This window comes from Convolutriloba macropyga, chromosome 5, assembly GCF_964194025.1.
Source record: "Convolutriloba macropyga chromosome 5, txConMacr16.3, whole genome shotgun sequence".
Taxonomy (NCBI): Eukaryota; Metazoa; Xenacoelomorpha; order Acoela; family Convolutidae; genus Convolutriloba; species Convolutriloba macropyga.
The window spans coordinates 20068332-20093638 of NC_134472.1; the positions used below are offsets into that span (position 1 = coordinate 20068332).

A 25307-nucleotide genomic window follows, 5' to 3' on the forward strand; every position below is an offset into this window, starting at 1 on the left:
ATGCTATCTAAGCATTATTATTATTACTGCAACTCAGTTCAGCATGTGCTTATAAATAAATTAATAAAATTTTGGATCACGATTGCTGGATTTTGGTGCGTAGAGTTAAAAATTTGATGTTTTTCGACAAGTGTTCGAATTCACACCTCCATCTCGTCCAGCGTAGTGGGTATAAAATTGCACTCTCATATTGCTCAACAACAATTAGGGTGGGGGTTCGAAAAATAAAAGATCGAATTGTTTTTATCAAAAATTAATACTCTTCTATAAATTTTCCCTTAAAATGATGTCGAATTAAAACAATTGTGGATATTTACTCCCACTTGCTTTTCTTTTTCGCTTTGATTTCATGATATTTCTTTATTTCAATCATCTTAAATGTGATCCGCAGTTTTCAATTAAACAATTTAAAAAGACATAAGAGAGATTTAAAGGGACCCAGTGAAATGAAACTTGATACATCCGACCGAGAAATGCAAGATCTCGGATTTCTTTACAAAAAAGAATTCTGTTCAGCTTGGTTTTCATAACAAATCTTGACATGCCTTGATCCTAATAAAAAATACTTTAAATTTTAAGCTTGTCGAAAGACGTTGTATTTTTGTACATAACATGTTGACGTTTTCTTGTCGATAATCTTGGCAAGATCTCATCAAAACATTATCAAGATCTCAGCAAGATACTTATCAAAAAGTTTCATGTTTCATTTCACTGGGGAGCTATAGACTCAAAACTTAAAGACCGGCTAGTTGGAAGAAACTGAATTGATGGAAGAATCTTCAGCTCATGTGTGTTGCTTCGGACGTTGTGCTTCCGGGTGACGCAACATTAGGGCTATTCGAAGTGAGAATATTGTTATTGCTTCCGTTCACATTGCTTTTGAACTGGGGAGGGTCAATGTACAGAGGAATTGCATACAACTTTGCAGGTACTGTTGGCATTGCGGTTCCCCGTTTTATTGACAAGTAGGGTTGCTGCGTGTGATTGCTGGTCGAGTAGTTACTGGAATTGGTGCTTGAAGGTCTGGACAGAACCCCGTCCTCCAAATCGGCCGCGGGTAACGGCCCGTTTGGCAACATGACTTGAGCCCTCGATTCCTGGTTCCCAGACGGTGAGCTGTTCAGGGTTTTATTTTGGACGCCCGGGTTCGATTGCGATGTCGGAAGTGTGTTATTGTTGTCCAAAATTTTTGGCCCACCCACATTGAAAGTTCCCATGTGATTAATGGTGGCCAATTTTGGCATTGTGTTAGATTTTCGGGCGAATGCGAGAACTGGCGGAGCCATGTTACCTCCGAGGGTTCCAACTTGTTCCAGGGAATCTGGATCTTCTCGGAAGATGGGCGAGTATTGGGTGGAATGTAAGTCGTACACGCTCGGGTGGCTTTTGTTCACGTCTTCGGGCCGAGATCGGGTGTTGTTTCGCGACTTCCGATCAAGTGACTGTCGCATACCGTTCACAAATGCCTGATGGATATCACCATTGATCGGTTTTCTAGGCTCAATTGGCGATGCCCGATCAACGGCATAATCCAAGTACGTTAGGGGATCTTCTCGAATTGGATCGTGGTTTGGAATTCTAAGAGTGTGATCGTTGTTTAACCCAAGTTTATTATGGTTCTGCAACGAGAACCTTTCAGCTTCGTCTCCGAGAGAACTAGATCGCCGTTTCCGAGAACAGTTGGCCCAGGCACCCCGTCTGTAGTAAGAGTACAAGCACACGCCAATAATTACGCTGAGAAGAACGATAAGAACTGGTATAAGAATTCCGAATGTTATCGCCACCTTTTGGACCCCTGTCAACTGAGCTGAGACTTGGACGTTTATGACATGGGTTGATGACCCTGCGACGTTTGAGGCGATGCATGTGATGTTACCACTGTCCGATAATTTGAGATCCTCAACTACCAATTTTCCGTTGTCAGAAAGTGTGTATCGTCCCTAGATAATAAGACCCCTCAGTAATGTTACACTGGATTGCATTGAGCACTAATTGTCTCAACGTCAGTGCTTCTGGAATTTTTGCTGAGTAAGATCTGAAAAAATGGTTTTTTCGGCTTTTATGAGATAATACATTGCCTGACTACGCACGACTTTGCGCGACAGTTTCACGACTTTGTCAGTCAGGTCTCATGGTGTATGAACCGACCTTACACGATAAAAACTCCGCAATTAATGGGGAGAAAACATAAAACAGAATTTGAATTTTGAGGTACGTTTTTAAGATGATCAAAAAATGATTGAGCTTAAAAAATGGTGTAGAAGTAAAACCTCGCTTATAACACAAACCGCTTAACAGTTTAAGATAATTGTGGGAAAATGGGCGCAAAAAAGTACTTCAAGGCAAATTGAGATCTTTCAAGACACTGTAACAAAAACCATGCTAGACTAGTTCTTAGAAAATGTTGAAAAAATCGAAATCAAAAGGATGCAATACTAAGATTGAAAAGAGAGTCACTACAAACTTTTTTTTAAAAAAAACAGAGATCTTCTCTTGCGATCAGATAAAACCAGTAAGCTGAAATAAGTTGGCATGGATACGCAATCGCTTCTTTATTTTCGTTAAAAATTTTAAATAAAACAAAATTTGTTACATGCGAAACAACGATTCTGTGCGTACACCAATGAAAAGGCCTAAAATGTTTGAACTATTCACAAAGTTTGAGTTCAAAAGCACAAAACAAAAATGAGTTTCAAAAAAATGGAAAAAAAATTTAGAAATTCAGATAATATACATGATAAAAAGAAATGTGAGCTCGAAGAAACTGACTGATTAAAAAATATTTCCATTTTAATATGAAAGTTTTTGACTTCCTGCACAAAAACTTTTACCAAACTGAATCGCTAGGAAGCAAGGAAGATTTGCATCTTCTCCGCGAAAAAAAGCAAATGTTCGGAAAAGATTGTAACTAAAATGTACCACTTTCAATATTCAATCCTGCGGTTATCGTGTTTTAAAATCAATTCCGCGTTTGTTTGTTGTTAACTCTTCTCTACTCAAATTGAGAGGACACAATTTGATTTGGATTCCGGTGTAGTACAAAAACGGTTTTGCTGGAACATTTTCGATGCTTCAGAAAAACAAATGAAAAACTTCCCGATTTCAGAACAAGAAAACAAAATGCAAATGGCTGTTTATTATTTTACTTTATAATAATCAATTTCTAGAAATTTGAAAAACAATGCGTGGAAGATGTCAAGGCTAATCTTTAACTGCAAGGTCATTCATTTAAACTGAAGTGACAATAACAGTTTAAATAATTTGCAATGCAGAAAGCACTTTGAAAAAACAGACAACGCAGTTGTTTCCTAACAAAAGGCCTAACAACCCGTACTTTTTACAGAATCTATCAAAAGCAACAAAAAAATTGTACAAGTTTGTGGGTTCCAATCTAGCACTTCTAGTGTGTTTTTTGCTTAAAAAGGTGGTAAGGTCTTGAGCGCAAAAGCTATTTAAAGTTTGTATAGTTTTCTGAATATCACAAAATCCAAATCAATTACCTTTAAACAACTTTGTTCAGTTTTACAATTTTAAATCAATATTTTTTGGTTTAAAAGCTTGTTAAAATTTTAGTTTAAGAAAAAGAAGAAAAGTTCCCGAAAAGGGGGAACTCATAAGTTAATTAGAATAAATTTTTTTTTCTCTGTCAGGTTCTCCCTTATTTTGTTGTGTAAAAATGTAAAAGATGTGAAACAATTTTTGTTCAGTTGGACCGTTTTTTTAGTTTCAAGGTCTCGGCTTCTTGTTTTGAAAATTACAACTTCTCTACCTTTTTTGATACGTCTCTTTGTTTATGAGCAATGTTTTAATCATTTTTAAAACTTGTTTTTGCGTTAGCAGCAAAGAAATCAAAAATATTGAGTTTTTGTCCTTCAAAGGAGGAAAACAATTTAGGTTTTTTGACAAAAGTTTTAAATCGAAACAAAGAGGCTCGGTAATGCGAGTTCGCGCATAAACTTCCGACCCCGCTCATCCACATTTTTGGCATAAATGTCCACCAAATGGGGATCAGATAGTAAACACACAAAAAATCTAGCAATTTTCAAATACAAATGTGTATGAAAAAAAGGATGCCTCCAACGCAATTTACCCAGTGGAGTAAAAGAGATGCACTAGACTGATTAGATCAGCAATTATTGCGAAATCAAGTCAAGACGAACAACCAAATCAAACAACAATAACAACCAACTTTAATTGCATCCAAAACCATATGTCCAATTGAAAAATCTTTATAACAAGGTCAAAATAGCGTCAAATAAAATGGAAACTAAACAAAATAACGTGTACTACATTAGACAAAAAATCAGCAAGGTAAAAATCTGTAAAAATCACCGAAGTTAAAAATTGGCTATGTTTTTAAAAACAACTAATTTCAAAGTAATTAAAACCAATAGATCGCAATTGAAAACATCCGCAAATTTATGATCACATACGCTTCTATAGGAGAGTATTAACACCTGTCATTCATTTTTTAAGCGGTTACAAAAAAAAACAACAAATAGAGACAACAAACAAATATTAAATTAAACTTGCAAGAAAACCTTGTCGAAGCCGTTAAGCCATATTTTGACCCTCAAAATATCTTCAATTGAGCCTTCCGCGAACAACAGTTGTGTCATAGTAGCTCTGATTATTGACAAAAGGTAACAAAAAGAGAAAAAGTGAAAAAGGCGAAGTTAAGTAATCCTTTTGTTTTTTTTCGAAAACAATTAAATTCAAAGTCATGAAAGGCATTAGCTAAAAAAAACGAAATCATTAAGTAGGTTTGTTTATTTGTCCAAATGAAGCACTTGAGACCTTTAATTATTCAGACCATGTCTTAGGTCTATAAAAGGAACGTCCAATATAGGCAAAAATCAAAAGTTTACTTTTTTTGGGAAAAACCCGTGTCCAAGCAATTAAACTAATAAGAAATTCTTAAAAGATACATTAGATTTTGTACATTTGCACCTTCCCTAGACAATTGTAATGTCATACGTGACCTGTTATTGTTGAGACAAGGTAACAAATAGACAAAAATGAACAAAAATACAAAGTTAAAGTGTTTTTTTTTTCATTTTTGAAAACCATTTTTTTCAAAGTCATGAAAGCCATCAGCTATCTACTTAAATCAGGATATGGACTCTTTTATTCCTCGACAAAAAACCAATACAATAAGACCTAGCATTAACCAGCAAATTTCATACGACTAAAAAACAATGTGAAAACGACAGTTAAAGACAAATGTAAATCAAATTCAATTAATTCTTCGAGAAAGAGATGTCCAAGCAGTTAAAAACCACAATCTATGTCTTTAAAGTCTTTTGTATCCAATTATGTTTAATTGTGAACGCCAAAAAAGTAATATAGAAACTGTCGATAACGTGAAAAAGTGAAAAAACGAGAAAAAAGCTTGAAAAGTGGGCCGATGCCTTAAAATTTTTTTGAAATCTAGTAGTATCAAAGCCAGAAAAGCAATACTTAACAAGTAAAACCGCAAACCGAAATATAATATAATTCAGCTGAAAGAAGAGGAAGGAGAAGCATTCTTTCTTTGCTGACACTAAGCTACAAGTGGAACAAATTAAAAGAAAAATAATGGCAAATTTCAGTAAGCCTTTGTTTAATTAAAAACCAACCTTTTTTAAGTCAAAACGACCTTAATCTTTCGAGTAAAACACTAGATACATTAATTTAGAACTGCTTAGGAAGTCACTTGGACCCATCAACAGTGAGCTTTGAATTGAATTGTTCAGTTCTTTAATTAACATAAGAAAATTGTCCTTTTTTTAAAAAAGAACGGCTGATTACAATCCGAAATATTTTTGGATTGTAACAATCAAATATTGGACCAAAACCTGCCTTGCTATTGCTGATTGTCCATTAGGAACACTCAGTTGTTTCGAATGTTATCGATTTAGATATTTTGCTAGTTACAAAATCAAAACTAAGTGCTGCGTTTTTGATAGTGATAGAGTAAAAATAGCACAAAAAAACGGCAATATTTTAATTCCAGACTACTCTCAATGGAAGTGAAAGTAAAAATAGCTTCTTTTGTAGTATACAATGATTGTGTTAGTTGTTTTTGGGTGTTTAATTCCGGCAAATTCATTCAAAGTGGACTGAAAGCGGGCAATTTTTGAGGATAAAGGCTGAATTTTGAAATATTTAGCCAAAATGTTACCCAAAAATCCTAATCAAAATAATCAACAATAATTTTTTGTCGTTAAAATCAAAATCATTTTAACAATTTTTACATAATTGAGAAAAATTGACAAATTTTTGGGCAAAAATTCCGGAAAATATGAATAAAAATCACGCATATCGGTCTAATATTCACCAAAAAATTTAAAACACGATAACTCGCTCCAGAAAACGGAATTCGAAAGAATCTTTGAAATTCCATATTTTAGGCTGGACGGGCTTCTTAATGATACCACTCACAACTCTCTACGATGAATATATCGATCGGGTGGAATAGTGTGAACAAAAAAACCGTTTGAGTATATAGTTCCTCCCCCCCCCCTAAAGAGGGGTCGGAACAAAAATGATTTTATAGCTTTTATAATTGTATCCATGAGTTTTAAGAACAGCAACAAATTGTGCTCGCATTTGTAATTCTCCCACGGTTCACGGGCTGTAATCGATTGAGCACATTAGTTACAGGTTGCCCAGTGGCCTCAACACTGGAGTATTCCGCTCAAGGAAAGTTTCTACTACTAACAGAGCAAAACTTGGTGCCGAGTTTTTTCAATCTTATCTGAGGTTAATCAGTGTTGTGTTAGTTTTTTATTTATCCAAGCATCAAAGTTACTAACTAATTTTGGAGGACAGTTCTAAACAGAAATAATCTTAGCCCAGTCTTCGCTTTCTTCTAATTGCATGTTTTACAACATTGAAATTAGTTATCATTTAGCGGGAATTGGTTACAAAATTTTGTCACTATTTCGTCAATATCTATGTCACGTGTTTTCAACGCTATAAACAATGTCACAACATGGAAAGTACTGACAAAATGTCATCGATTTACGTCGAAAATCTCGAAAACAGCAATTTGCCAAATAATGATTGACCGACCAAAATTGGGTGAATAAAAAAGTAGTACTGAAATAAAGTTCATAAGTAACTCCCAAATAAATTTGGAGAGTTGGCACAATAATTTTGAACCCGTGAAGTCTCTCTAAATAGAAATTTTCCTCCGTAACTTAGCAAAATTTTTGGGAGATTAGCAACATTTTTGTTCCGACCCCGCTTGTTGGGATCCATTCTGTTTTCACGCCCCGCTTATTTGGATTAAACCCAATAACCCAGGACTTTTTTTTGACGTGATATATTTATGCCCCCTAAAGTAAACACTGCATACAGCACACCGGAACAGAAGAGATCCCGTTTTCGAGCAACTTACCACTTTTTGTCTGGGATGAATAACCGTTTTGTGGTTGAGCACCATTGAGTAGTGGGGAGGGGGGTCCCCCGAGGCACTGCACCGCACACTTCCCTCCTCCCCCTCCTTCCAAAACACATCAGAGAAACCGTTTTTACTCGGCATCACGATACTCGGCCTATTACATAACAGCTGGCTCGTTCGGATATCCGACAAATCCGAGAACTCCAAATTGTTAGGGCTGTTACATTTTCCTTGAATGTCTATGGACAAAGGTCGCGCAACATCGGTCTGCATGGAAAAAGCGGCAGGAATCCATTTAAGTAAACAATTGCAGTGAATGTTATTGGCGTTTAAATTAAGTTTCAGTTTTTCGTAACGTGTCGTTGAAGATCCCTTACGTAATAGCGGCCAAATCGTCTCGTTAGCAAGTGTGATTAAATTGTTGTTGGATAGATCTATACTCAGCGAAGATCGTGTTTTGATTCCATTAAACGCGTTTTGATCCAAAGGCCGTTTCGACAACATGTTTGATGACAAATCTAGACTTCGAATTTTGGTCGAGTTCAAAAAATGACCTTTAACTGATATTAGTAAATTCTTGGAAACGTCCAAAATTTCCAGGGTTCTTGGAATGAAAAAATCTAAATTTTGAATTGAATTCCCGGAAAGATAAAGAGATTTTAACTTGTAAAAGTTGATAAACGTATCGGCTTCAATAACGCTTATTTGGTTCTCGGATAAGTCTAAGTGTTCCAGCTGGTTGTATTTTTTGAAGTCGGTTTGTTTCAAAACTGAAATTGAATTTTTGTTCAGGTATAAAGTCGTGACGTCACTTGGTAAGTTTTGAGGAATTCTGTAGAAGCCGCTTTTAGTACAGTCGTATGATAATCTGTCTTTTCCCACGCAATCAGAGTTGTAAGTGTGGAAAAGGTTCGCTAAGATTATTAAAATAACCAAAAAGTGATGAGTGTCCATCGCTAAGTTTTTGGTGCGTCTTTTTTCTCTATGCCGCCTCAAAATTAGCGATTCCAGAATTTGCTCACGTTCTGTAAGTTGTCAAACCAAATCTAAACAACAAAAATAATCCATGTACAAATTTTCATTTACAACGTTATTCGTTACTGAATAAATGTCCAGGTATTATTTCGGAAATATTTAACAATATTAGATCAAAATTTTTAAAATGAAAATGTGTGCCCATTATTTTTACATTGATTGGTTTCAATGAACTTTCAGCACAAATCGATAATAAAAAGAAATATTTCTTGATAAAAGATAACAAAGCTTTTTGTTTTGGTATAAATTACATATTGTTTGTGTTTGAATCGTTTAATAGCATAAAGGGCCGCCGGTAATATACTACTTACTTAACAATCTAGGCCAGGTTGATCAAATCGATCCAAATTTGTAGAGGGCTATTTATAACAATGCACAGGTAAGCATAGCGATTATTACTGCTGTTATAAGTTAGTAATATTATGAACTAAAACATGGCCGACAATAAAAAGTCAATTGATTCGCTCATTTTTGATAACTCACTAAATCATAAGTGGTTTATAAACTGACAAAGAGAAAATTATTGTCATCGAAAAAGTGTATAAATTACTTTCAAGATTTACATCGTGTAAACGCATAGAAAGTACTGTTATAACAAAATGACATTAATAGGCTGTTAATGGTTATTTTGAAAATGAAACGGGTCCCAAAAATTGCCTTTTTAACGCTTTTAGAGAAATTCACAACAACACGATAAGAGTAAATATAAGTTATAAAGAAGCAACTGTACGTGAAAAGTTATGAATAATTGCTTCATGAAATCAATGAAAAGTTATTCTGTTTCTTGTTAACAATGTTCATTTTATTCGTGTTAAAATTTTTTGAACTCATAAAACGTTTGAACTGTGAATTTAGCTGACGTAAAACTAAATGACCGCACGATATTATATCTATTTGAGTAAAACATCGGTCAAAATGATACTTTTTGATGTGACAAAGCTTTCACTTTTGAGCGATCGATAAAAACTATCATTTTGCATATCGATAGCAGTACTACTTGTGTTATAACTGATGTGGTTATAAGTGCGTGTGTTCCGTTTAAGAGCAAAAACTATACCAACAAACCAGCGAGTGCTTAATAAATTTTACTACAGCGCCAGAGATCAGCATTTTTTCACACAGCGGCTGATGAAAATAGAAAATATATTGGTTTTACGTTATATTTAAAGCGCTTTTAATGCGTAGATGGTAAAGATTAGTAACACCAAGTGAACGCGTGCTGTGTATCTTAAAACGCAATTGTACGCGAATATATTTGCTTATTTATAATATCACACAAAAGTCCTTATTATTATCGTGTCTTTTTTGACTTTTGATACAAGAAAATATGGAAGATATTTGCTAAAATTGAAATATTGAAGGCCGAGCAGTCAAAAACTGTCTTATAGATATTAACTATTTCACTCGTTTGCAGCTGTTTCCTAATACTCGTATTTAAAAGTCGTTTACTGATAGAGTTAACATAACTTAGACCTTTTCTTTTGACGATAAAGAGTGTAGAATTCTGAATGAAAGTGTTTTAACGCTCAACAGGGAAAACTGAGATTAGCGGGAGTTCTGTCAAACCAAATCGAAATTTCAATTCAAGGCTGAAAATAAGCATAATTTTAATCTTCTGAATGCTTTTTCTCTCAATGACATGATCGCATATTATCAGCACGTTACATGAAATTTTCAGCCTGTTATGTGAACACTTCCGTACGTTAAGCAACACCAGTTATTGAATCCATGCCATCCAAACAAGGCGGTTCGGTAATGTGCGTTCGCACATTATGTTCCAACCGCGCTCATCCACATTTTTTGCGTAATTGTCTACCAAATGAGGAAAAGATAGAAAACTTGCCTCCAACTCAAATCTTTTTGTAAAGTAAATAATGCTACATTAGAGGGTCGACGAGACCTGCGATAATTAAGACTACGAGACAAGACAAACTAAAAAAATAAGTTACAACAACAAACATTATCTACAACCAAAACATAAGGTCTATTTTAAAAAAATAACAACAAAGTTAAACCATTGTAAAATAAACTCACAATAAACAGAAAAATGTGTACTTCGCTGGAAAAAATGACGCCAGCCCATAATGAGACTTGGTGGCATGTAGACATAAAAGAACCAAAATTTCTAAGCTAAAGAAATTTTTTAATTTTTTTAAAACAAATGATTTCAAATAATTAAACAGAAATGTTTCAATAATTAGATTTCAACAGAAATGTTTAATAAGGTTAACGTTCATTCACATCTCCCTATGACCAATGAGGACATTGGGACTTGTCAATATCCAGAATATATTGTGCGTCTACAAAAACGAAAGGCAAACACAGACGAAAAACAAAAGGTCATCAGAAGTTGCGAGAACTGGCACAGAAGCCCTTAGCACCATAATCTACTCAGTAAAAAAAGAGATAGAATCAATTGCGCCGTCTCTGAACACCATAATGGGATATGTGAACCTCTTAATAACAACATTAGCCCACTAGGTATGAAGCAGCAAAAAAGAACAGAAAGGACCGAGTTGAAAATACACATTAGAATTTTCATAAAACGACTAATTTCGAAGTCACTAAAACATTAGCTATCAAACTAAATCAATAAATAGGTTCACATATCTCTTCAAACAAATTTAGACAGGTCACTAGTGAGAATATGTCATACGTCTGCTAGAAAACAACAAATACAGAAAAACAAAAAAAAATTAAACAAAATCTTTGCAAAAAAACTCGTGTTGACGTAGTTAAAACAATAAACAATGCACTAAAAACGTTAGATTTGATCAGTTGTTACTTTCTTTAACACAAATATTGTTATATGCTAACTGTATTTTATCGTTTTACTTAAAAAATAGACAAAAAAGAATAGCAAAGTGCAAAGTCAAAAAATACGTCTGAATTTTCAAAAAAATTTTTTTAAAAGTCATGAAAAAATCAACTGATATCAGTAAACAGATTATTTTCTTCATGATAAATTGCTATGACACACAAATAACGAGTAAATTGAAATTAATTGTTTTCAAAAATAAAAAACAGTTATTAAAATAAAACATCGAAAAAGTTCAAATATTTCTCCGAAAGACACTCAGATCCGTCATTATTCAGAATATCTCATCCTTATACAAGAAAAATTACTTCAATTTTTTGTGATAAACTGACGTCTGAGGCGTTAAAACATTAAGCAACGAAAAACAACAGATTTGATCGATTGAATCTTTCTTCAACACCAGTAATGTAATATGCGCCCTGTAATTAATGAGAACAGGCAACAGGTAGACAAAAAAGGACAACATAGTGCAAAGATAAAAACAACTATATCTTTTAAATAAATTGGTATCAAAGTTCGCGAATTGAAATTAGTGAAACAGTTTCTCTTTTTATCCTTAGAAAGCCACTAAGACCTGCAATTACACCATATTTTTCATGCGATCACAAAAAGATTGCCATATAGATAGAGACAAAATAAAAAACGCCGGTAAATGCTACTAGAAGACGTTGTAAAAAAAGTTTACAAAAAGTTCAATTGCGACTTCTTTTTATTCTCCAATAATCTAATATCTGACTTGTCAAGAGCGCGACAAAGAAGAAGAGCCCCAAAGTTTGGAAAACATCCAAAAAGAAACTTTTGTGAAAACTTGGGGAATCAAAGCGGAAAAACCATTGCCTGAAACCCAAACTTCAGTAAATACAAAAGTTTTTTCAACTAGAGAGACGATGGGACATTTCTTTAATGACCTTATGCTACAAAAAGACCAAAAAAGTGAAAAAGTGGCAAATCCCAATAATCCAGTGTTTAATTAAAAACAAGGATTTTTGAAAAGTCGAAACGACTGACAACTTTCGGCCACAAAAACTCGATGGAATTCTTTGAAATTCCTAGAAAATTTTTTGTAGTTGTCATTATTAAGCATTGATTTCAACTGTTCTGTTCTGCAATTAATTGAAAAGAAATTAATTTTAAAAAAGACAGCGACTGATTATCAGTCAAATTATTTTTGCTCTATAAAAAACAATCAGACATAGGGTAGCTTTGATGCTGTTTTTCGTAACTGTTCCGAATATAATGGATTTAGATAAATTGTCGGAAAGAATCAAAATATCAAATAAAAACGATGCATTTTGGATATTTAAAAAGTTAAATCAGCAAAAAACATGCAAAGATTTAATTCCAGATGACTCTTGAAGGAAGCGGAAACAAATCTAGTCCTCTTTGGAGCTATTAAAAAATTTGTCAGAGGTTTTCAGTTTTGTTTGCACTGCAAATTTGAACAAAGTAGACAGAAGCTTATTTCGTCCCTTTTTGATGGAAAAAATCTGAAATTTTAGCCGAAAAATTTGATCACACAGTTCAACAACTCTCTTCTATCTTTAGCGGTAAAAATAGGATCAATGTCGTTAAATTAATATTTTTTAGAGAAATTTGGCAAAAAAAATTTCAGGAAATTGGCAAAATAATGACAACGAAAATCAGTCAAATGTCCACAAATTTTTAAACCTCGATAACTCTGCAGAAAAATGCAAGAAATCATATATGAACCTAGTTTGATTACCAAGAATCATGCATCTATTTTTCATAAATCTTTTTACAATTTATGGTTTTTTAATTTTATTCAGAGAGGCCCCCAACTTTGTGATCCCCCAAAAGACTCTAAGAACGGAAAATTAAAACTTTTTGTATGATCCCTGAGTGATTTCTAGGAAATCATATATGATCCTTCTATGGCTACCAAGAGTTCATACAAATCATATATGACCTAGTATTATTACTAAGAATCATATATGACCTTGCATGACTACTACGAATTTTGTATGAGCGACCCGGGAATGTGAAGTTAGTGTTTCTTAGACACAACGTTCTGAGGAGATACTGCATACAATGGTATGGGATGTGCTTAAGGAAATCAGTTCATAAATGAATGCGGATTGTTAAAAGGCTCACAATAAAGTCGACAAAAAACAAAAACGGAAAATTTCATTATGACGGATCGGTTTGCAAGCAAAAATTTGTATTCTGTAACTTTGATTTGATTGAAACAAGAAACCTCAGACGTTCAAGATTCCATTTTTATATCTCAGAATCCTTTTTTTGATCGAGCATCGAAGGTTCTGCACGTATTGCTGCGGAGCTCTCAAAAATGAAAACAAACAGTGGAGATCTTGGTTGTGTTACCAGAAATAAATATTAATAGCGTATAGTTGTCTCACTTTGTTTAAAAAAAGATTAAGGTTGCAACACAACTTTGGTCATTATAGTTTGCAGAAACCAGAAAAAAAATAGTGACAATTACGTGCAAGAAAAACTGCTTACCTTTACATGAATGATAGCATAATAATTCTCTTTTTTTTACAGTGAAAAAGGAATTAAGTTGCAATAATGCGACAACAAACAGATTCTTTAAACTCTCAATGCGGCCAGTTAGCGTTTTCAGTGATGTTCGAAGTTAAATTTTATAGTTATAAACAGTTACTAAACTGTTATAACCAACTGACGTCACCGGCTGAAGATTAAAAGCATGAAAGGATGAATTAAGTTATAAACAATGTGAAGAGAAAACACAAAATTAGACTTGGATAATGCCAGCGGGGTGATTCTTTCCACACGGCTAACTAACTTAAGTTGAAAAGTGAGCAAGGCAGGTTCCTAGTTATATAACTAGATATAACAAATGCATTAACTAGAGCAACTTGGGCCGTAGGAAAGAAGGGTGAATGCGATAGAACAACTGATTGATTTGTTATTCAGGCAATCGCTTACGGCTATAAAGCCTTAATGAAATTCTCCGAAACATAATTCAATAAATTTTAGCCCGTAATTTAACAGTAATTTATAGAAACTTTTTGCACATTACAGAAGATGAAAAATATCTTCAACTCAAGGCCAATTTCAATAAATATTTCAAATACATCGTTAATTTGCAACATTAAGTTACTATTGAAGTGTCGACCGTTATTTTTTATAGAACAGTTTTTATTAGTCGAAGAGGAATGGAGAAGCGTCTTTTTACAACTGAACGATTAATTTTGGCCATTTTTTTTTATCGCTGACTTCTCCTTTCACTCTGTAAAATCAGAGAAAATTTGGAAAAGTTGGCTTTTACTTCTTGTTGCGGAGAATTGAAGATAGGAGAGAAGTCAGAGGCAATTGTTTTGTGCATGCCAGTTTTTTTAACAAAAAGACGTTGTCAAAAAGTTTTTGATTAGCAAGGCAAATTTTCTTTCATGAGCTTTTTCATAAAAGCTGTGTATTAGTCAAAACTCTTTCTTTTGACGAGAAATTAGTTTTCAGGCTAATTATCAGTTAGGGAGTGTTTTCGGCCATTTTAAGCACTGTGTCGACATTAAGTGGCAAAATTAAGTGTTATGTCATCTTGCCATTTCGGACGCTTACTTATTTTTTTTTGATTTTTTTTTCAAATTGCTAGACAACCACACTGAGTGTACACATAAACTATTTGAAGGCCTCTGGCGTTCTCAACAACTCAAATTAATCGGAACTCACAATTTGTAGAAGATTCTGCAATAAATGTTTTCCTAACAATCTTTTTTATTGTTCAATCTTCTCATCTTTCCATGGCTTTTTCGGTCTGTATAAATTCTTTGGCTTTCATTACTTACTTGTTTAACAAGTATTAACCTGATTACAGTCTATTTTGAAAGAATGGGTCGCTTTCACAGGAGACGTTGATGATTAATAGCGCCGAGGAAAGATTACAATTTTTTTTAGGACTAAGCCTAAACCATATTATATCATTTTCAGATTAGGTTCCAAGGGGCTTAATTTGATGATATTTTGGTGGCCCCATAGATTTACCAATTTTGTGAAAAGTTCTGTATTTTTTTTGTTTTCTACTCATTTTAACGTTCTAACTAAAGCAGATATTTCATTTTTTAACTACCATAAAAAATGACATTTTATATCTCATTGTAAAGAATGCTTTTAGCGTAAATGACGTTTTAAACAACTCAAAAATCTCTAGGGAATTTAATTTCACTCTGTTTTCAGTCGTTCATTATTTGGAACAAAAAATTCTCCGCATTAAAAAGAAAACACCCGGCTCAAAATGCCATACGAACTAGTTTGACTTGAAAACCATATATTTCTGACTCACGCTGTTTGGTTGGAGTGAGTTTTTTTACTCTCTAGGGAAAAAACTAATATGGTCATAGATTCAAAACAGAGACGTAATGGTAGTAAATAAGTTTTTTGCAGCTTATTTGAGGAAATTTTTTTAAACAAAAAAAAATTCGGTTTGTGAGATACATTTAAGATCTGAGTGCAACCTTAAGATAAATGTTTGATTTTTTGGCAAAAGTATTGCTTTTTTTATTGTACTCGAAAATAGTAACATGCTCGAACACATGAGCACACTAAGCAATTTAGAAAAAAAAATAATGTTGCAAACTTTAGATTTGTTATGTTTTCAATAATTTACGCGAAACAGATAAATTGCACTTAGAAAAATATGGAATATCGCACGACTCGTTTAAAATTCATACATTTAATAAAACAAAATAGATTAAAATTATTTATCTGATACTACAAAAAAGTAATGACAAAATTTCTATATCTGTTAACTGGAAAGCTATGAATCTATTTAATATATATATATATATATATATATATATATATATATATATATATATATATGTATATATGTATATATAAATACATACATATATATATATATATATATATATATAGATATATATATATATATATATATATATATATATATATTTCTTCGTTAACTTTTTCATAAAAGCTGTATATTAATTAAAACTCTATCTTCTGAAGAAAAAACAGTTTTTGCACTAATTCTCGGTTAGAGAGCATTTTCGAACATTTTAAGCAACTTCTCGGTCATCTTGAGATTTCGGATGATTACTCATTGGTTTTTCTTTTTTATCAAATGGTTAGAATCTATGAGGAGTTTTTGTTTAAAGTTAGCTTATTTGTTGGCTTAAGTGACTTTTAGTGTTCCTTAGCGTGAATTTTGCGCGCCAAAAATTTGACAAAAATTAGTCAGTTTTGTGCCTGTTTTGTAAAAAAAGTCTCCTGCCTAAATTGACAATCTTTTCATATTAAAATTTTCTGTACCTCTTTCTTTAAAAGTTTTGACGGTCTATCACGAAGATGAGATAACTGACCTTTTAACCGGCTTTTTTGGATTCCTCAGCAATTTAAACTAAACATTTTAAAATCTTTTACATAAGGTTTTTGCTTTCTTTCAGACTTGGTTGTTTTTGTGATTTAATTTTCATATATAGTAAAATACATAGCGTTCTCAACAACTCAAATTCATGGGAACTCACAATTTGCAGAGGATTCTTGGATCTTTTCCGTTTGTGCCCCCCAGTACGTTATGCTCCCCCAGTGTCAGAGCACGTGTCATTACATAGTAAATCACTATGTAAAAATATTGCACGTGCGTCTGGGGGTTGCAATTAATATGCACCCACTAAGCTGGGGGGGGGGCACAAACGGAAAAGATCCGGATTCTTTAATAAATGTTTTTCCTAACAATCCTTTTCATTGTTCAATCTTTTCTTCTTTCCAAGGTGTTTGCGGTTCGTTTGGTGTGCGGTATGAAAGAATGTTTCGCTTTCACAGCAGTCATTAGTTATTAATAGAGTTAAAAAATTAAACATAACCGACAAACGTCGGGCGAGTTGCTCTCAAACGACCGGCGAGCGGTGGGCTTCGTCAGTAGCTAGCCACGGGTGGGGGGAACCAAGGGCTGATGGGGGGCAACACTGGGTTGGGGGGCAACAGTGCGGTGGGGGTTGGAGGCAATAGTGAGGGTTGGGGGTCAACAGGAGGGGGGGGGGGTGTCTCAAACTCTAAGCACCGCCCTTCACACGATAAGTACAAGTATAAGTCTCCAAAACCGTTTGAGCAGAAACAGAGCTGAAAGGCTCCAAGAGCACTTAATGCCCGCTAGGCGTTACCTGTTTATCCCGTTTTTGAGGACGAAAAGTCAAAAGCGTCAGACGAAAAATCTGTCAAGCGAAAAATCGCATTAAAAAAGACCGACAGGACTAATATAATTGCTACAAACTTCGTTTGAGAGCAATTAACTACAGACAAATGTATTGTATTTCTACAGAAAACGAACTTTTTCAAAGAATCGGGGTCATTAAGAAACATCTCGAATGTTACCTAACTACTTATTTTGATCGCACGCAATAAGTTTCCAAAAATTGACGTCGATTTCTAATTTATTTTCGACTTCTCTTTGTTGTGGTCCTGATTTTTTCAGTTGATGAAATTTTTGAGAACAAAAAGCCTATTATCGAATAAGACTATTATTCGAACGTAATTAATCACTTGGAAAAATGGAGATTTTAAGGCAACAGTTATCTTGTAATTGATTTGCGTTTTTGTTTCTATTTGTTATGTTATGACCAAACCATAATTTATACTTTCGAAGATTTTTACAAATCTCGTGCAAAAAATGTCACATTTTTTTTACAATACTTGTCTTATAAATGTATCTGTTTAAGGAACGTAGAAACAAACTTTTATTTTTCCTAAACTTTTGCTAAATTTTCACGAAGACACGCGAAGGTCATCTTTCTGCTTTCATCTTTTAGTTTCGTTTTCGTGCAGCAATGTTGGTACATTTTTTGATAGACTGGACAGAAGTGAATGACATATTAGTTATCAAATATTTTTCTTAATAAACAGTTGTTAGACAAGTATTTAAAATTATTTTTTCAGTAAAATTTTAACAATAGCAGATTTCTTGGATATCTTGCTGCTATTATATATATCTTTCTCCATCTAGTAACAGCTTTACACTTTTTGACAACAAATTTGAGTGGGATTACATTGGAAAGTTTTTGACTTCCCTAAAAGAAAGCGTAAAACCTTTTTGCAATAAGTAACGAAAATCGGTTGACAGATTGCTTTGTTTTCTTTTCGTACGTAATACTCATCCACGTTTCCGTCAATTAATGATCAACAATTGCTGTAATATAGTACTTTTTAGGTTGTTCCGAGAGAACAGAAACATAACAACACCACTGACCTAATGCTGGTGAGTTTTTCTTCAAATAAGTTGCATTGGTTATGTAAGCTTTTAATTCGAAATTTATCATAAGCGAAACGGGTCATTTTGCAGTTAAAATTTGCAGAATCCAGAAAAAGGAAGGATGAAAACATAATGAATTATTACATATTCTTTCATTTCCGTGTAATATTGTCATTTTTTGTTCCGACCCTCTTGAGGGGGGAGGAACTATATACTCAAATGGGTTTTTTTTTGTTCCGTGAATTTTCGCCGATCGATATATTCATCGTAGAGAGTTGAGACTGGTATCATTAGAAAGCTCGTCCAACGTAGAATATGGAATTAAAAAGATTTTTTAAATTTTCGTTTTCTACAGGGAGTTATCGAGGTTTAAACTTATGAGAAAAGTAGAGTGAATTCACGTTGTTTTTATTCACTTTTTCCGGAATTTTCGCCTAAATTTTTGTCAATTTTGCTAAAATTTAATAAAATTTTTGAGAATAGTGTCGTTGACTATATTTTTAAAGACAGACAAGCATTGTTGATTGTTTTGATTTAATTTTTTGGAAAAAAATTCTGGATAAATATTACAAAATTCAGCCTTTTTCGTCAAAAAACGGCACCAAATAAGCTACTTTAGTCCACTTTGATTAAATTTGCCTGCAGTACAGCCCCAAACAATACTCATACAATCTTTGTAGACTCAGAAGGGGGATATTCCTACTTCGGCGTCCGTTGAGGGTGCTCTGTAATTAAAACTCCGCCGTTTTTTGCTAACTTTACTCGTTGGTTTTCTGAAATGCAGAATTTATTTTTGAGTTTTCAACGAACAAATTATCTATATCTACAACATTCGAAAAATCAATTGTTCCTAACGGACAATAAGCATTAGCAGGGCTAGTTTTGGGCCAATCTTGGACTGTTACAATCCAAAAAGAAGTCGGATTGCAATCAGACGGTCTTTTTTTTTAAAAAAGACGTTTTTTTTTAAATAAAAAGGAACAGAACATATCAAATCAAAGCGCAGGAGTTGTAGGTCTATTTGGCTTTCTAATGAGCACCAAGTTAATGCATTTAAATTTTTTCTTGAAAGTTTATGGTCATTTCGACCTTTAAAAATAATTGATTTTCAAATAAATAATGGCTTAATTAACTTTTCATCTATTTTTTTTCTGAATTTATTCAAGTTCTAGCTTAGTGTCAGCAAAGAAAGAATACTTCTCCATTCTACTGATCTGATGTTCAGTCTCGGTTGTGATTCTAAGACTGAAGTTATTCTTTTCTGGCTTTGATACTACTAGATTTCAGTTTTTTTGTTTTAAGATATTTGCCAGTTTTTCACGTTTTCTAGTTTTGTCACCTTATCACATTATTGACAGTTCTCATATCACATTAAAAGCATTCAAAATATATCATAATTGCACCTATTAAAATCCTGAACAAGATTACCGTTTTGACAGCACCGACACCTCTTTCTTGAAGAAATTAATTGAAATTTTGTCTTTAACTGTCATTTTTACTTTGTCGTTTGGGTCCTATGAAATTTTCTGTAAATGGATAGGTTTCATCGGTTTTTCATGGACAAATTGATGAGCAGATCTTCTGATATTAGTACGTAGCTGATGGCTTCCATGACTTTGAAAAAAATTGTTTAACAAGACTAAAAAAAAAACTTTTTAACTTCGCAATTTTGTTCGTTTTAAATTTCTATTTGTTACCTGATCTTGTTAGTTAAATACAGGTCAAATATGACATTATGGCTGACAAGGGAAGGTGTCAAAAGGGATTGATGTCCCAAAATCTATTTTTTTCGTATTCGTTATGACCTTACTGGCTTCGACACCGGTTTTTCACAAAAAAAAGTAAATTAATTTGGTTTATGTCATACTTGACGTTGTTTTTGTACACGCAAGAAAAAATCTGGATATTTGCAGGTCTCTTGGCTTCCTGTGGATGAATAAGTGAACCTATTTAAATAGTTCTTTTTGTAATTAATGTCTTTCATGACTTTGGATGTAATTTTGCTTCGAAAAAAAAATCAAAACTATTACATACTTCCATGTTTCGCTTTTTTGTCAACTTGTTACCTAGTCTTACTAATGAATGGCCATATACTACTTTGTCGCTGTTTGAAAAAGGCGCAATTGAAAAATTTTTGAGGGCCAAAATATGGCTAGACGGTTTGGACAGCGTTTTCTGTTAAGTTGCAATTGAATTTTTGTTTATTGTTCTTTTTAGCCGCTGAAAAAAAGGAATGAGGACAGTTCCTAATGCCCTTCTATAGTAGAATTGGTAATCCTAAACCTTTGGGATATTTTGTTTGGTTTCTAATGTTTTTTATTAATTTGACTTTAATTGTTTAAAAAAAGCGAATTTTTTAGCTTTTCTGTTTTTGTTCTTTTTTGTCTAATTGTTACCAAAACTTTTTATGGACTGGTCCCATATAATTTCTGGTGATTTATAAGTTATTTTGTTTAGTTTTAGTTTTATCTGATGGTATGTTAAATTTGTTATTAAATTTCTTTTTTCAAAACGGACATAAATTTTTTGATGTAATTAATGTTTGTTGTTGTTGTTGTTGTTTGATTTTGCTGTTCAACTTGACTCGCTTTCTTAACATTGGCATATCACAGCAATCAATTGCATCAATTTTTGCTCCTCTGGGTTATTTGCTTTGGAGGCTATCTTATCGTTCATACACAATTTTTTTTTTGAAAAATACTTGTGCTTTTTTGAGTTTTTTGGGATTCCCAAAAAAATAATTTTTGTGTTTTTCTATCTGTTCCTCATTTGGTAGACAATTATGTCAAAATTGTGGATGGGCGGGGTCGGAACCTTATGTGCCATCGCACATTACCGAGTCGCCTTGTTCATTTTTATAATTGTTTTATTGTTTTAATAGTTTTTTGCGTTGACGCCGCTCCATTTTTACAAAACAGGAAGCTAACTTTTGAGTCATTATTGCTAAAGGTGAAAAATTATTGTAGATATAAACTCGCGGCTGACCTGTTTGATTGGAGATATTCTGGGCTATCAGCGAAATACCAGATAACTTAATAAGTCATTTTGTAAACAACTTTATTATTGGTTACAAAGTATTAAATAACTCTGAATAACCTCAACTAAATGGTTATCATTGTAATACTGGAAAACTATGTAGAGCACCTTGAAATAAACAACGCGTTCACAAACAAACAAACAACTGACCAAAAAACAAACAAGCCATAGTTAAAAGAAACAAAAAATCGGGAGGAAAAGTTGGCTGTTGATTTTGCTTTGAAGTGCGATAAAATTTGGGGGTAGGATGAAAATTCACGCATGCGCACTTAAATATACGTGAACAACTTCTGAATAATGTGAACAATTTTTACATTGAGCGAGGGTGAATCTTAAAATGTGTAATCTTAAACAATAGAACTGCTTTGAAATAAAGAAACAACAGCAAAAGGAGTGCTATTAATAAATTATAGGAAAAATACTAGGTTGTTAAAAAATGACAATAAATAGACATTATGAATTTATTACATTTATGAAGGGGTTAATAATTAGTTTTATGACGAAAAATTGGTCACTACCACACTAATTCAATGCTAAGATTAATTGAAATGTTAAAAAACGTTTGCTGTAAAAAACATAATATTGTCATAATTATTCATAACTACTTTTAAAGCAGTAACTAGTGACGTAATCAGCTTGTATTTGATGTAAAGAATTATTAGATGATTTGGTAATAATTGGTAACATAATATAAACTGGGGTAGCTTGAAGCCAATAAGGCTAAAGAGACCATGTTTGTGGTAAGGAGTTATAACAATTACTCAAAAATAGCCCAAAGATTGATCGGGTGAAATAATCGAAGCGTGAACATCTATTAAGCCCATTCAATATAGTCTTCCTTTCAACCTGCTAATTAAATTATAATTTATTCAGGAGAACAATAAATTTACAAAGCGGCCAGCCAGTCACGCCTTTGTTCACACGTTATTGGATTCCCATTACTGGAACAGGGTTAAGTTGGCTAAATATTGGGACTGGCGTCATATGTTGTTGTTGTTATCCATGTTGGCGATGGTTACTAAATAATGATTCCTCAATTTGTTCAGGTGTCTATAGGGTTTCATGAAGCGCCTATCGGGCTGTATATATCTTGTCACGTGGCATTCTAACCCGCTAGTTATAAAATGCCCAATAATTCAATTTACCCAGAAAAGTTCTGAGTAGTGATAAAAAATGTCGAGTTTAATATTTAGTTCAAAAAAGCGATGATACGAGAAGCAAGAGTTTTTATCTGCGTAAATTTGGTTAATTTGGCTTTCTTTGAATATTTTGGGTTCATTGTGTATTTTGGTTATTCGGTTAATAGCGCTATCACCAAGTAAATAACTATTTTTTGCTTAGTTTGTTATAAATCGTTGTCAATTATAATTCACTCCCCTTTTTAAAATTTATCTTGAAACAATGCTGATATGAATTTGGTGTAAAACAGGGCTAGCATAGAAGCCCCTTTCAACGACTATATGAATGCGAATAATTGAAAGGGCGAATAAGTTGAAATAAATTGAATCTAAGTTTTCATTTCCAACAATTGGTAGAAAAAAATTTCATTTGTCCAATAAAAGTTGATCGTATCTTTTCTTTCTGGGAACCATTTCTTTAGAATTTTTCGATAAATTGTTATGAGTTTCTGTAAATAAAAGGCTTACGAACGTTACAGTAAATAAATCTAAATCCTTCTGTGACATTAGAAAAACAGTATGAGCCCGCAAATTTAGGGTTTTCCTCGAATTTTGTTGCCTTTATTTCGAAACTCACAGACTAAATCTTCACTTCACGGTTTGGGTGAAGTTATTACGTTTGGTTAACTAACCATGCTCTTAGGGTAACTAGCCGCATACGTAATCAATATACGCGTGAAACAATATAACAAGGTGTCCGTGTATAGTTATATCTTGGATTGCATGGTTATAACTGGTTATAACCAGTGAAGTTAGCAGTTAGTTATAATGTACATACATAGACTAGAGGCTAGAGATTATGACATATTTTACAAGGATTGTGTGCTAAACAACTCCAAGGTTCCAAAATCCCTTAAATCCCTGGAATTTGCCACTTGAGAGGCCCTGCTGTTCTGTCTTTATGAGATCAGGCATTTTTGGGTTTATAGCACGCACCCATTTAAGAAACATCGGGCTAACAAGTAGGCTGGTACTGGTATGGTTTGTATTAATATCACTCAATATTTACACACCAAATTAGCGCCAGAAAGCTGTCCAAATCAGCCAGAAGATTACCCCCACCATATTTGCCCTGGCCACATCCCAGACATTTGAGCCCCGATTTAGAAGAACCCAACTGATATTCAAATCTAGTCCAAATATTGACAAACAATAATGTTTTGACAAGTGAACTCTGGTCGTGAATTTGAGTTCACTCGTAAAATTAATTCATATTTACGATCGGTTCAAGTAGAGATTAGTAGTTCAAGGTGACCGATTGGAGAAAGATAACAACTGTTGATCATTTTTGCAACAGGTTATCTTGTCAACTGGTTAAGCTTAGTTAATCACTATCTTTTTTTGTTGACGTAATACATGTAATATTTATTATTTACGGCACCGAACTGGCACATTAGTGAGAAAGATTGATCTTTGTAGCAGCCAACTCCCCCCCCCCCCCGCTCCTACCCCTTGCGTATTAATTATATCCCGTTCTCTCATCACTACTCAGATATAATTGTAAATATGTTCAACAAACCTTCAGTTCAGGAATGCTAATACTACTCTGAATGCGAAAGCGAACAGTTGTCCACGGCCATGCCTCTCATAAACTGTGGGATACGGAAATCGAGGCGGAGAGCGGCAAAGAGCAAACGGCTATTAGCGCTGTTTCCCTTCGATATAGCACAGCTTCTCTGATGCGATTTATTGCTCTTATATTAATAAGCGAATGCTTGGAACCTTTAATAGCTTTGCTGATTAGTAAAAAAAGTTTGTTTATAACTTTACTCAAGAAAATCCCCGCTTTCGCCAAAGACGGAGGTGGTGGGGGTTGTCGTAAGGAAGAACCCGAAGAGTTTGATACTCAAAGGCTACTTTTTTGTTCAGTGAAAATTTTGATCCTTCGATATGTTATGGGTGGATAGATGATAGAGGCTTCATTAGAAAACCCATCAAAATAATGACTTTTTCCGATGACGTTGTAGCAAAAACACCACTGTGTTCAAATCTCAGCCATCTCTTGTTTAAGTTTCGTTAGTTATTGGTAAGAACAAAAAAAATTATAGCCAATTCCTCATAAATTTGATATTCACCTTTGCTACGTCAGAAATTTGAAATTTTTTGAGAAAAAATTTATCTTTGAAAAAATTAATTTTTGAGAAAAAAAAGAACTTTTTTGAGAAAAACTTTTTTGAGAAAAAATTATTAATCAGCCTTCAGCAAAGCAATGTGGCCTAACAAATACTTGAGGGACGCATGACTTTCAATTGATCTTCATTTAGAGCCGTAACTGGAAGAACAAAGATGTTCAAACAAACTGTGAAACTCAATTCACTCTCATGGTTTTCTCTGAAATAACAATCACAGTGAATAAGAATGATACGATATCATAATTTTGAATTACGGTTTATGTCAATTTTGCCATTGACTTCATCTATATTTTTCTAGACATTTTTTAAAAATTCTGAAACACTTTTATAATATCAAGAATATTTAAAACCAGCGTTCTTCACTTTCTATGTCATGCCTTTTAGTTTTTCTGATCGAAACAATGACTCGTTTTTTAAAGATTAATATAAGTTGAATCTTTTGCTTTTGATTTTGTCTCAAAGCAATCTGCAAATTTCTTTCATTGAAATGTCATGCCTGAATAAGTCAGGTTTC

The 25307-nt window shown here is 33.4% G+C and overlaps 1 protein-coding gene across 3 annotated transcripts; it reads right to left on the bottom strand.

Annotated features, from left to right (window-relative positions):
* Window positions 1–624: 624 nt before the first annotated feature.
* LOC142339210 (uncharacterized) lies at window positions 625–23265 on the bottom strand. Of its 3 annotated transcripts, none has more exons than XM_075389053.1 (3): window positions 21433–23265; window positions 7385–8433; window positions 625–1940 (listed from the first exon to the last, which is right to left on the bottom strand). In XM_075389053.1, exons 2-3 carry the CDS (start codon window positions 8339–8341, stop codon window positions 780–782), a joined length of 2118 nt encoding a protein of 705 aa, XP_075245168.1. In that variant the 5' UTR covers window positions 8342–8433; window positions 21433–23265; the 3' UTR covers window positions 625–779. The 3 variants fall into 3 exon arrangements, with proteins under 3 accessions (XP_075245168.1, XP_075245170.1, XP_075245169.1); XM_075389055.1 differs by lacking the exon at window positions 21433–23265 and adding an exon at window positions 13722–13990; XM_075389054.1 differs by lacking the exon at window positions 21433–23265 and adding an exon at window positions 8734–9454.
* Window positions 23266–25307: the final 2042 nt, after the last annotated feature.